At 35.1% G+C, this 12,633-nt stretch overlaps 1 protein-coding gene across 1 annotated transcript in view; it reads left to right on the top strand.

The window, feature by feature from the left end:
- Positions 1 to 6,714, top strand: part of ext1a (exostosin glycosyltransferase 1a) — a 96,242-nt gene extending 89,528 nt beyond the window's left edge. Inside the window, exons 10-11 of the mRNA XM_073846778.1 lie at positions 64 to 235; positions 1,917 to 6,714. Of these exons, the coding sequence (XP_073702879.1) occupies positions 64 to 235; positions 1,917 to 2,102 (358 nt within the window). The 3' untranslated portion in view covers positions 2,103 to 6,714. The remainder of the gene's footprint in view (positions 1 to 63; positions 236 to 1,916) is intronic.
- The last annotated feature ends 5,919 nt before the right edge of the window (positions 6,715 to 12,633 follow it).

Below are 12,633 nucleotides of genomic sequence, written 5' to 3'. Positions count from 1 at the left end.
TCTGAAGTACCGAGATGTTTCGTGGGCACTAAGTGTTTGACATCCTATATTTTCTTACTCCAGGTATTATAACTACTTGTATACACACTACCTGCCCGGCAGCTTGAAGAGTATGGTTGACCAGCTCTCAAACTGTGAAGACATCCTCATGAACTTCCTGGTGTCTGCTGTAACTAAGATGCCTCCTATCAAGGTCACTCAAAAGAAGCAGTACAAGGAGACAATGATGGGACAGGTACAAATTGCATTAAATCAGTGTATATCAAGCATTCGCCTCATATGTTCAGCTGTGTGAGCGCTAGTATTTCCGGCAGAGTTAAATCTGGATTTCTGGGGAAAGGTTTGAGACAAGTGCGTCACTGTTTTCCCCTCCCAAAAATAGCTTATAATGACTTGAGGAAATACTTCAGCTTCCTCCAACAGCTTCTGCTATTCTCATATTAAGATAGTGTGTTATTTTGGAATAATGTGCAGTAAACTGTAAATCAATTTCCGCTACAAATCAATGTGTTCTTGATTATGTTGAAAAAGTCAAATCATTTTAAGCAGCATAACATGTTTGTGCAACTAAAATAACTGGAGGCAAACAACACCAGATGTCTCACTCCATTAAGTTACAAATGGCCACATCCACTCTTATGTTAAAGTTCACTTCCAGAACAAAAAATTACAGATGATGATTTTTGAGGAAGACATTTTTCTTCATATAGTGGACTTATAGAGTGCCTCAAGTTTGAACTTCCAAAATACAGTTTAAATGTGACTTCAAATGATCCCAGCTGAGGAGTAAGGATCTTATCAAGTGAAACGATTCATAAAAAATACAATTTATATACTTTTTAAAGACAAGCGCTCGTCTTGTCTTGCTCTCCCTGAACTTAGTTTTTTCTGGTTCAAGACCGAAAGAAAGTTAAAAATGTTTCTTCCTTTAAAACATTTTAATTTGATGTTGCAATATATCTTGCTTTTGTTGTCAGTCTTGTCAGAGTTTATATGGCTAGCTTTTCCAACAATTTTTTTCCATACAAGCCTTTTGGTGCGTTTTGTCAAACTGACATCATTTGAGTATTTTTTTAATTGTTTAGACCCAGTGCCACAAACATCTTTGTTTGTCTGGTCTTCTCTTATGAGTCCACGTTCACACTGCAGCTAATTCAGTTGTCACTCCACTTCTGACTGCTTTGTTTTTGACAAAAATATGCTCGCTGTCTAATGACAAACATGTAGGGATCGAAAAAACAAATCAGTTTATGGTGGTTTAAAATAAAATAAAAAAAATAAAAATGTTCATAATCAAAATGTTCAAGACAGTTAGGGTATGTCAAAAAAACCTCCCATTTTATTTTCTCCCTCAACTTCATAATCGCCCTACATCGATGTTTTACCTTTTTTGTTAAGGGTGTTTGATCTTTTTTGCATGTTCACTTTGCAAACACTTGGTCGGTATTTCCGTAGCAATGTAGGATGGTTTTTAAATGATTTTTGAGGTTGAGGGACAAAATACGATGGGAGTTTTTTAACATACCCTAACTGTGTTAACCCAGACAACACAGAGTTCAGGGAGAGCAAGACAAGCATTTGAGGTTGAAAAGTTTTTCAGTTGCATTTTTTTTTAATGAAAATAACCGACCATTTTGCTAGATAAGACCCTTCTTCCTCAGCTGGGATCTTTTACAACGGCATTTAAGCTGCATTTTGTAAGTTCAAACTCGGGGGCACCATAGAACTCCATTATATGGAGAAAAATCCTGAAATGTTTTCCTCAAAAAAATTTTTTTGTCCGACTAAAGAAAGAAAGACATGAACATCTTCGAAGACAAAGGGGTTGAGTACATAATCTTTTGTTCTGGAAGTGAACTTTTCTTTTAAAAATAATGTGGATATAGCAGCTAACTAACTCTCTTTTTCCTCTGCAGACGTCACGGGCGTCACGTTGGGCAGATCCTGACCACTTTGCTCAGCGGCAGACGTGCATGAATAAATTTGCCAGCTGGATTGGCACCATGCCCCTGGTCCATTCGCAGATGAGACTGGATCCCGTTCTGTTCAAGGACCAGGTATCAATACTGCGCAAAAAGTACAGAGACATTGAGAGACTCTGACAAAGCAGAGAAACCCTTTCCCTCTAAACGGGAATAGAAAAAGGCATCCAAAACCCCCAGAACCCTGAAAAACCAGATCAACAGGGATAAAAACAGGGGCATGGAAACCCTCAGGGAGGGAGCGCATCGAGATTGGGGGAGAGTGTTGTGCTCATCTGTTAGAGATCGTCACTAACTATAAATATATGAAAGCAAGAGGTTTGATTCGACACCACGTTGACGTTATGTTTAGCACAACACAAAGACGCGCCAACGTTGGCAGCTTTCTGTCTTCCACACCCCCTCTTGTAATGCTTTGCCAATGACAACGGTGACCATGGCAACTTCGCCAAAGCCGGGCAGCCACACACACATCCACATGCAGTCAGAATATAGACTACCGCACACCGGTTTAACCTCTGGATGGGAGCTCTCCATGTTAAACCTGCGATACGCCTGGCTGGAAGGGTCGCCCGCAATCCAGCCATGCATATTTATTCAGTTCGCCTTCGGCAAGCGTTACGCCCCTCTTGAAGATGCAGGACGATGTCCCGCAGAAAAGTCGAGCGTGCAAAACACAGCGCACAACGTCACAGTGCCTGAGCTTTCAGATGGACCGTATCTGGGAGTCCAAAGGGGTTTTGTATGAATGCAAAAACACCTTGTTCATGCTGCTTATATTTGGATTCAAATGTACGTGTTCTACAAACTGGCCCAAAGTTTTGTTTTTCTTTCTTTCTGTACAGGCCTTTTGGTGTGTTTTGTCTAACTGATATCATTTTAATATTTTTTTATGATTTAGACCCAATGCCAGGTTTTTTGCAAGTCTTATGAGTGTAATGCCATATCAGAGGCCACGTTCACACTGCAGCTAATTCAGATGTCACTCCACTTCTGACTTCTGGTTGTTGTTTTAGACACATCTTTACATCCAAAATGTTCAATGACAACCACTTTTACATTTCAAATGAATAATAATTATTTGTTAATGCAATGATGCATCCACCTGTCTAATGAGAAACATGGAGGGACTTAAATAAAACAAATCAGTTTATGGTGGTTTAAAATGTCAAATCTTCAAAAAAAAATTTGAAAAGTGATCATAATCTCCACTCACTAATGTTTCTTTCTTTAAAACAGCAAACATTTTAAATGGATGTTGCAATACATTTTGCTTTTGTTGTCAGTCTTGTCAGAGTTTATATGGCTAGGTTTTCCACTAATTGGCCCCAAGTTGATTGGTTTTTCTTTTTTTCTATACAAGCCTTTTGGTGTGTTTTGTCAAACTGACATCATTTTAGTATTTTTTAACGATTTAGACCCAGTGCCACAAACATCTTGTTTGTCTGGTTTAGTCTTATGAGTCCATGTTCACACTGCAGCTAATTCAGATGTCGCTCCACTTCTGACTGCTTCATCTTGGTCCTCATTTGTTTTTGACACATTTTTACATCCAAAATGACAACCAATTTTACAATTCAAATGAATAATAACTAATTGTTAATGCAATGATAAATCCACTTGTGCAATGAGAAACTTGGAGGGACTTAAAAAAACAAATCAGTTTACGGTGGTTAAAAATTTCAAAATGTTCATAATCTCCACTCACCAATGTTTCTGTCTTTAAACAGCAAACTTTTAAAATGGATGTTGCAATACATTTTGCTTTTGTTGTCAGTCTTGAGTTTATGTGGCTAGGTTTTCCACCAATTGGCCCCAAGTTGATTGTTTTTTTTTTCTTTCTTTCTATACAACCCTTTTGGTGTGTTTTGTCAAACTGACATCATTTTAGTATTTTCTTAATGATTTAGACCCAATGCCACAAATCATGTTTATCTGGTCTGGTCTTATGAATGTAATGCCATATCAGAGGCTACGTTCACACTACAGTTAATTCAGATGTCACTCCACTTCTGACTGCTTCATCTTGGTTATTAAATGTTCAATGATTACCACTTACTATTCAAATAATTCAATAATAATAACTAGTTGTTTATGCAGAGATGTTCCTTGTCTAATGACAAACATGGAGGAATCTAAAAATCAGTTTACGGTGGTTTAAAATGTAAAAATTTCTAAAAAATAAAAAATAAAAAAATAAAAAATTCAAAATGTTCATAATCTCCACTCACTAATATTTCTTTCTTTAGAACACCATACATTTTAAATAGATGTTGCAATTAATTTCTCTTTTGTTGTCAGTCTCAACAAGTCAGCCAGAGTTTATGTGGCTATTATATAGGTTTTCCACAAATCGGCCTAAAGTTTATTGGTTTTTATTAATTTCTATGCAAGCCTTTTGGTGGGTTTTGTCAAACTGACATCATTTTAGTATTTTTTGATGATTCAGACCCAGTGCCACAAACATCTTGTTTGTCTGGTTTTCTTGCAAGTCTTATGAGTGTAATGCCATATCAAAGGCCACATTCACACTGCAGCTAATTCAGATGTCACTCCACTTCTGACTGCTTCATTTTGGTCATATTCATTGATCAATGACAGCTTTTACAATTCAAATGAAAACTAACTAGTTGTTAATGTAGAAATCCCCCTTGTCTAATGACAAACTTGGAGGGACTTAAAAAAACAAATCAGTTTTTTACAAATTTCACATTTTCAAAATATTCATAATCTCCACTCACTAATATTTCTTTCTTTAAAACCCAAACATTTTAAACAGATGTTGTAATCCACTTCTTTTTTTGTTGCCAGCCTCAAGTCAGACGTAGTTTATGTGGCTATTTTGTAGGTTTTTCACAAATTGGACCAAAGTGGCCTTATGATGTATTTTGTCAAACTTTTTGATGATTTAGACCCAATCCCACAAACATGCCATTCTCTGTGTGATTTTCTTAAAACAAACAAATGTGCTTACAGTGGTTTAAAATGTCAGAACAAATTCAAAATGTTCATTCCCATTCTGTTTTTGACTCACTAATGTTTTTTTCTTTAAAACTCCCAAACTTTCTAAATAGATGTTGCAATCAATTTCTCTTTTGTTGTCAGTTTTGACAAGTCGGCCAGAGATGATGTGGCTGTTATATAGGTTTTCCACAAATTGGCCCAAATTGGTTTGTTGGTTTTTCTTCTTTTCTATACAAGCCTTTTTTGTTTGTTTTGTAAAATTGACTTCATAAAGTATTTTTGATGATTTAAACTCAATGCAACAAACACGTCATCCTCTGTCTGGTTTTCTTGTGAGTCTTGCGAGTGTAATGCTATATCAGAGGCCACATTCACACTGCAGCTAATTCAGATCTCACTCCACTTCTGGACTGCTTCATTTTGGTCTGAATTTGTTTATCTGTAAGTGACGAATAGGTGACTGTTTCATTGATTTATTTCAGAAAACTAGATTCAATAATCCCTATTTTGTTTCAATGTGTATGTGTCGAGTATGTACTTTTAGAATCACTTGCTCAATGGCTCAAGTATAAGCACACAGTATGTAATTGTAAAGAGATATTTAACACTAGTTTTGCATTTACTCTGGCAAATCAATGAAAGGTCTAAAAATGCTTGATTACGAGAGGACGTCATTCATTCAGAGCTTCACGTCTTCCATTGATTTTCTGCTATGAAATACCTATTAACTCATTATCACTGGTATGTTTCTCGGATTGGGATGGATAGAGCTGGCTGTTTCGGAAGAGACTTATTCAAAAAACTACTTTTATCCAAAATCCATACATTTAGTCTTTAGTCAGGGTAGATGCCATATTTAATGTTGCATGATTGAAAACATGGACCTACTTTTTGATCAGTTTATTGTCAATACAAATACATCTTTGCAAAAAATAACTACATCCTACAATTTTGAACCAACTGTTAATTAAATATGGCATCTACAAGATTTAATATCATTACAATTACAGTGGTTTTGTAAGAGCATTTTCTCTCTTAAAGACAATAGGGTTAAATATTAAACATTAATGGTTTGGACCATGTGATGATAGAAATGTGTGAACTTATAGTGATATTGCTTGACCATTAATATTTGCATGGTTATCATCTGACAGGTCTTCTTTATTTTATTTACATGAGAAAGAAACATGGAGAAGTATGACAATACAGAAAAGAATATGTCCAAAATCATTTAAGATGAGAAAAAAAAAGTATTGTACTGATGTGCATGAATTGGGCCAAAACTGTGGCAAACGTCTCTCCAAATAAGATCTGTATTATTATGTTCTAGTAACATATATCAAGATACAATCAGGCTTTTCTCTCTTTTTTTTTTTGTCTCAAATGAATGTGCCTTTTGTCAAGACACTTCTGCATTATCTTCTATTAATCTCCTCTATAGAGTTGCTGTTGATCATACGTGGGCATCTGCTCTCTGTTTTGTTCACGGTTTAGAAATCTTTGTCAAACACTGGAGTTTTTCTGATGGTTCAGTACTGACATTCCTGTCCGTTTTGTAGGAAACATCTCTGTTGCTCTTTCACTCGGCCTCATGTTTGCACGTGTATTTAGCACACATGGGGATTCATGTATTTCAGTTTTGATTCTTTCATCCTTGGACCCTGTAAAGACTTTATTTTAAATCATTACGAACAATAAAATGAAAGTTGAAATTTTTTAAGATATAAAAAAATGCTTTTATAAAAAAAGAAGTAAATGATATTTGATACATCTGTGTGCGTTGTTTTGATTTTATCAAGTGATATCAAATAGTGTCATATACTCTGTAAAAAGTAAAAAAAAACTTAAGTTCAGTTAAATCAACTTAAAACGACAAGTAAATTCAACTCATGAGTTAAGTCAGCTTAAAAGTATAAATCATTTTAACTAATTTTATTGTTGTGAGTTGAAATAACTTGTAGTTTTAAGTTGATTTAACTTTAAAATTTTAAGGCAGCTTCTGCTGTTTTTAAGATGGAACTGGTGAAATCTTCTTATAGTAACGATTCACTCTACTCATGATGTGATAAAATTCACAATTGATTTCATAATGAGATTTAAGACAAATTATGAATGAAAAAAGGTGTCCTTTCATTGTTTTACATAATGCTGCACATTTCTTTGTGAAATTGAAATATGTGACCCTGGACCACAAAACCAGTCATGAGTAGCAGGGGTAAATTTGTAGCAATAACCAAAAATACATTGTATGGGTCAAAATTATCGATTTGTCTTTTATGCCAAAAATCATTAGGATAAGTAAAGATCATGTTCCATGAAGTTAATTTGTAAATTTCCTACCGTAAATATATAAAAACGTAATTTTTGATTAGTAATATTCAATGGTAAGAACTTCATTTGGACAACTTTAAAGGCGATTTTTTCTATATTTTCAACTCTCAGATTCAGGATTTTCAAATAGTTGTATCTCGGCCAAAAATATACATTTAAAAAAATTGATCCTTATGACTGGTTTTGTGGTCTTGGGTCACATATGTTAATCTCTTCAGTCTTCATATAAACAACAACATTTTCGGCTGTGCTCTTTCCATTTAAAAATTGAGGCAACCACAATCTAAACAGAGATGCTACACACATGAAGCATGAGCTGTTTTGATTTAAATAAGACAGTATATTTAAAAAATCTGAAGTAGAAACAGAATGGTCTGACTTAGCTTTGTGAGACTATACGAAAACATTTGAAGGAAACAATCAGCCATGGGTTGAATAAAAACGCAAATTGACTCTCTGACAGCAGATGATGCTAGTTCTCTTTGGTTACCAAAAACAAAAGCAGCTGCACTTATAAACACTGCTTAAATGGGTCCTATTATGCTCTTTTACAAAGTCTTTATTTTGTTTTGGGGGCGCACTAGAACATGCTCTCATGCTTGCTGGTTCAAAAAACGCATTATTTTTCACATAATTTACATTATTACATTATTCTCCCCAGGCTGGCTCAAATTAGAGCCCTGCACGGGCCTTAAATCTAAGCCCTAGCCCGGCCCTGGCCCGAAACGCACAGGCTGTAGCCCGGCCCGTGTCCGACAGCTTATCAAAAATGTTGGCCCGAGTCCGACCCGAAGCCCGTCTTTTTTTCCGCCAAACAGCTTATACAGTTACAGCCATTAAAATAGACCAGATTCGTATTTAATAGAAAGTTTATGTTTTTTTGTTTCGTTTTTTTTATCAGAACAATTTTGAGAAATGTTTGGAGTTTTTTGTTTGTTTGTTTGTTTGTTTTTTAAATGTAAGTTTTAGTTTTTTAAGTGACATCGATATCCAAGCGGTATGTGGTCCACAGTTTACTCAATTTAACCTATATATCAAATCAACACTTGACTAGTCTACAATGCAATTCACAGATATAAAACAAACATCAATATATCACAATGTTAGATTTAAAGTTTATTATCACCATCTCAGAACAAAGGCATTTCGAACAGGGCAGGCAGCTCTGCTGCGCAAAACCGGAACATACAAAGTCGCAGTGGTAAAGTAAACGAATATTGAACAAATATATAAAGAATAAATAATAATATAGAAAACTTCAAAAACACAACTTTACCGTCGTGGCTGAAAATCTCTGTGCTGCGCAAAGTATGTAAGCGGAGTGGAGCGGCAACAATTTCCCCCCGCGCTCCTTGCATTTAATAATCGCTCTGCTCCAGCTCCACTCCTCACTCACTGATATCAGAAACACCGCTCCGCGTCAAAAAAAAAAAAAAAAAATTAAGTATGTTTGAAATGTAACAGTCCTGTTCATAAAATATAATAAAATAAAATAACAGGAGAGTTTCAAACATAGTGTGCAATATTTGTTCCGACCACAGCTAATAATTGTCAACATTAAAAGAGTATTGCTGCTTTATCCAGTGCAAAGTTTGTAATGAAAATAATACATTTTCGTCAGTTATTTTACCTACAGATCACATTATTTCTGATTTGAGTGATCCATCTCTAGCTAAACATGTTTAACATATGATTTCCTGCTTAATGTGCAGTTATATTATGGACCATTGGCATGAATTGTACTCATGATGGAGCGGTGGTGGAGCGCTCTTGAAGAGAGTGAAAACCATGACGCTCCGACTTTTAAAAATAATCCGCTCCTTCCTCCATTCAAAATCACACCGCTCCATTTCGCGCTCCGCTCATACTCTGCTATGCGCGAGTTAGGCATCACTGGCGCTTCCGGGGACGCACGCATTAAATCTCATTAAACTTTTTTTTTTTTTAAGTTTTTTTCTAAAGCAGGCCCGAAGCCCGATATGCGTGCAAGTTATGACGTGAAAATTGGCCCGAAGCCCGGCCCTAGGGGCAAAAAAAAGTCGGGCCCCGACGGGCTCGGGCTCAAATGCAGGGCTCTAGCTCAAATGGCTTGATTAGTTCCAGGTTTGATGAAGGTCCGCCTTTCAAAATACAAAATGTGTTGCGATTGGTTAGCAGTCCCACTGCTTAGACGGCATTTCAGTCCTGCCACGCCCCTTCCCAAAGCAGCAAGTTCTGTGTACCACTGCACAAGCTAGATTGAAGTAATTCTTATGTTTTGAATATAGATTTTTTTTTCTTACAAATCTCTGCAGTGACTCGCTGACTTTACTAATCAACTATTGGCTCTTTCACTAAGAAGGCGGGGCTTCGTGGCCATATGAACGTTGCATTTTTCCCCATTCAAAACTACACAAGTGACATGTCTTGGGTATTCTATAGTCTTTGCTTAAAGGAACTTTCGTTCAGGGCTACTGTAGAAACATAACGGCGACTTCCATGTGAGGGGACCCGCGGTGTATGTAGATACAAACTGATAATTCTAAGGTAATAAAAACATAGTGCTTCATAAAGTAAGGTCTTTATACACCCCTGAAAGCATAGTTATGTATATTATATTGCACCTCTGTCTAGAGATCATCTTAAATATTACACAGAGCACCTTTAACTTTAAAATAAGTAAATCCACTGCACCAGCTAAACTCCAACAGAGGTGCTACAGAGCTACCACAATAACAAAGTTCAAATACAGAATTTTAAAGATGGCTGCGTTTGTTTCTCTGGTGCATAAGGTCTACAAGGAGGTAAGATTAAAAAAAATACCATCAAATCTTTTCTGAAGACGCTCAGTTCCCTTCAGAGATAGGTTACGTTTATATAACCCCTCACCCTCAACTGTATCGATTCATTTCACATTTCAACCGCACTGAATCACAAACCGACTTGAATCGTGATATATTTTAATTGATTTTCAGTGGGCTCGGGGTGCGTTGCATCCATAGAATCATGTTTTTGGCGCTCAGCAGAGTATAGAATCAATTTTCACTCAGAAATCCCTTGTAAATTTCTAAATAATAACGAATCTGCAAGTAACACTGAATTAAACATGACTGAAATGGTATTTTCTTGTCAAAAAGTACTCCAGTAGTTTTCTAAAAATCATTTACAGGGTGTATTAATGGACATTTTGGCTATACGATTCTATTAAAATCATAAAAATGACACCCCTCACCTTTAAATCATTGTCAGGCGGCTGTGGTTTGGCCGGAGAGTCGGAGTCTGTCACGGGCTGCGGTAATGAAAGCTCAGTTCTCTTTCAGCCGTTCTAGAGGGAATTACAGACAGCGAAGCGAAAGCGTCTCATTCATAAATCATTGACAGCTTGGGCAAGTGGGACACTCGTTGTGCTGGAATCTTCTTCCATGACTGCGTCGCGCTGAATCTCTGAACCGCTTCATCCCCTCAAACACACATTATACTTACTGAATTCAACAACTGGCTCTCTTTCAGTTCCTGAGCGAGTTTGAGTTGAATTGGCGTTGCTCCAGAGGATGCTGAAGTAGAATTTGAATCGATTTTTTTATATATTAAAATAAATCCATCATTATTAATGGCATTATTTGTTAGGATAGAACAATATTTGGCCGAGATACAACTGCAATCTGAGGGTGTAAAAAAAAAAAAAAAATCTAAATGTTGAGAAAATCGCCTTTAAAGTTGTCCAAATGAAATCCTTAGCAATGCATATTACTAATCAAAGTTTTAGTATAATATTATTATAGACACTGCAGGTAAAAAAAATAACTAATAGTTATCACTTCACTTACCCAGTTGATTGAAGTTTTCTAAAATGTTAGGTTTAAACATGCAAAAGAGGCATTATTTAATAAAAAAAAAAGTGCTAATTTGCATACATTTCTAGTACAAAAATGTAAACAGTTTCAAAATTCTTGTTTCATTTATTTGACATTAGAGTCAAAACTTTTTACTGAGGGGATCACATTTTGTCACTGCATAATTCAGAAAAAAAATGAAAGACTGAAAACCATGTATTTTTTTTTTACCATTTTGGGGGGAATAAAATCAAGCAAATTATATATGTACAAATCTCTCTGTAAAAACCTTCAGGATAAAGACAGGAATAAAAATGTAAAGTTTTGGTGTGTGTAAGTGCTACTGAAGTGGAGATTTATGGTTCCGTGTAGGAGAAAAAACTCATTTTACGAAAATGGCCTTTAAAATATGTATTGTAATTGATATCTATTGACACAAATAGAAAAAGTGCTATAAAACAGACACTTAACAGTGTCTTTTGGGTGGTTTCTTTCACCTAGTCTGATAAAACACTTTATGAAAAACCAAAAAGCCCAAAATCTCAAACTTGACAGGTGCATGAAAAAACTGTGTTTTTGCCTGCAGCGTCTCCCCTTAATCTCCTAATGATTTTTGGAATAAAATAAATCGACAATTTTGACCCATACAATGTATTTTTGGCTTTCCAAGGGTCACATATTTTTGCCATACAGCACAAAATGTCAAGCACATTTATCTATATATATATTTTTTTAAATTAATATAGGTAGAATTTTGGGTAAATCAGAGCAATAAAATGCTTGTTTATTAAATATGTGTTTAAATTAAATACACGTTTCTATCCACCTTATTCTTCAACGCTGAAGTAAGCTTTGTTAATTAGCCGTGATAGGAAAATAATGAGAATGTGCAGTAAACAATAAAACTGTTTGCACTACAAACCAGTGTGTTCATAATTAAGATAATACAATAAAATAACATGCTTACACACACCAATGTGCAATATCAAGCAGCAAAACCAGCTGTTTTGTACAGCTAAAAATAGCTGGACATGGATGAGATTGAAAGCCAAACCCATAAAATTAAAAAAGGCAGTGCCCAGCAAAAATAAGGTGGATAAGTGAAATTTTAAATATGTTTAGTGGATAATAATTTACAATAACATTTGTTAACATTATTTAACTACATTAACATGAATCATCAATAAGAAATACTTCTAAAGCATTTATTAATCTTTAATTTGTACAACAGTTGTATTTTTATTAACTAAATATTGTAAGAAAAATGAATTGCTCATTGTTAATGTTAATTAATGAGACCTTATTGTAAAGTTTTACCAATTATTAATGTTTAATATTTCTGGAAATTGCTCATATCTTGCGTTTATGTTTTAAATATTTTAATCCAATTTAGTTTTAATTTTTTTATTAAATACACATTTCTTATATTAAAAAATATCTTTCGATATTTTTGGAAATAGGCCATTTGTCATTTTAAAAAAAATGTAACTAACAACTTTATGCAACTACAAAGTTAAAAGTTTACATACACCTTGCAGAATCTG

The sequence above is a fragment of the Garra rufa genome, chromosome 9 (genome assembly GCF_049309525.1).
Source record: "Garra rufa chromosome 9, GarRuf1.0, whole genome shotgun sequence".
Taxonomy (NCBI): Eukaryota; Metazoa; Chordata; class Actinopteri; order Cypriniformes; family Cyprinidae; genus Garra; species Garra rufa.
The sequence above is the reverse complement of the archived record's forward strand: the minus strand, read 5'-3'. Positions and strand labels throughout refer to the sequence as shown.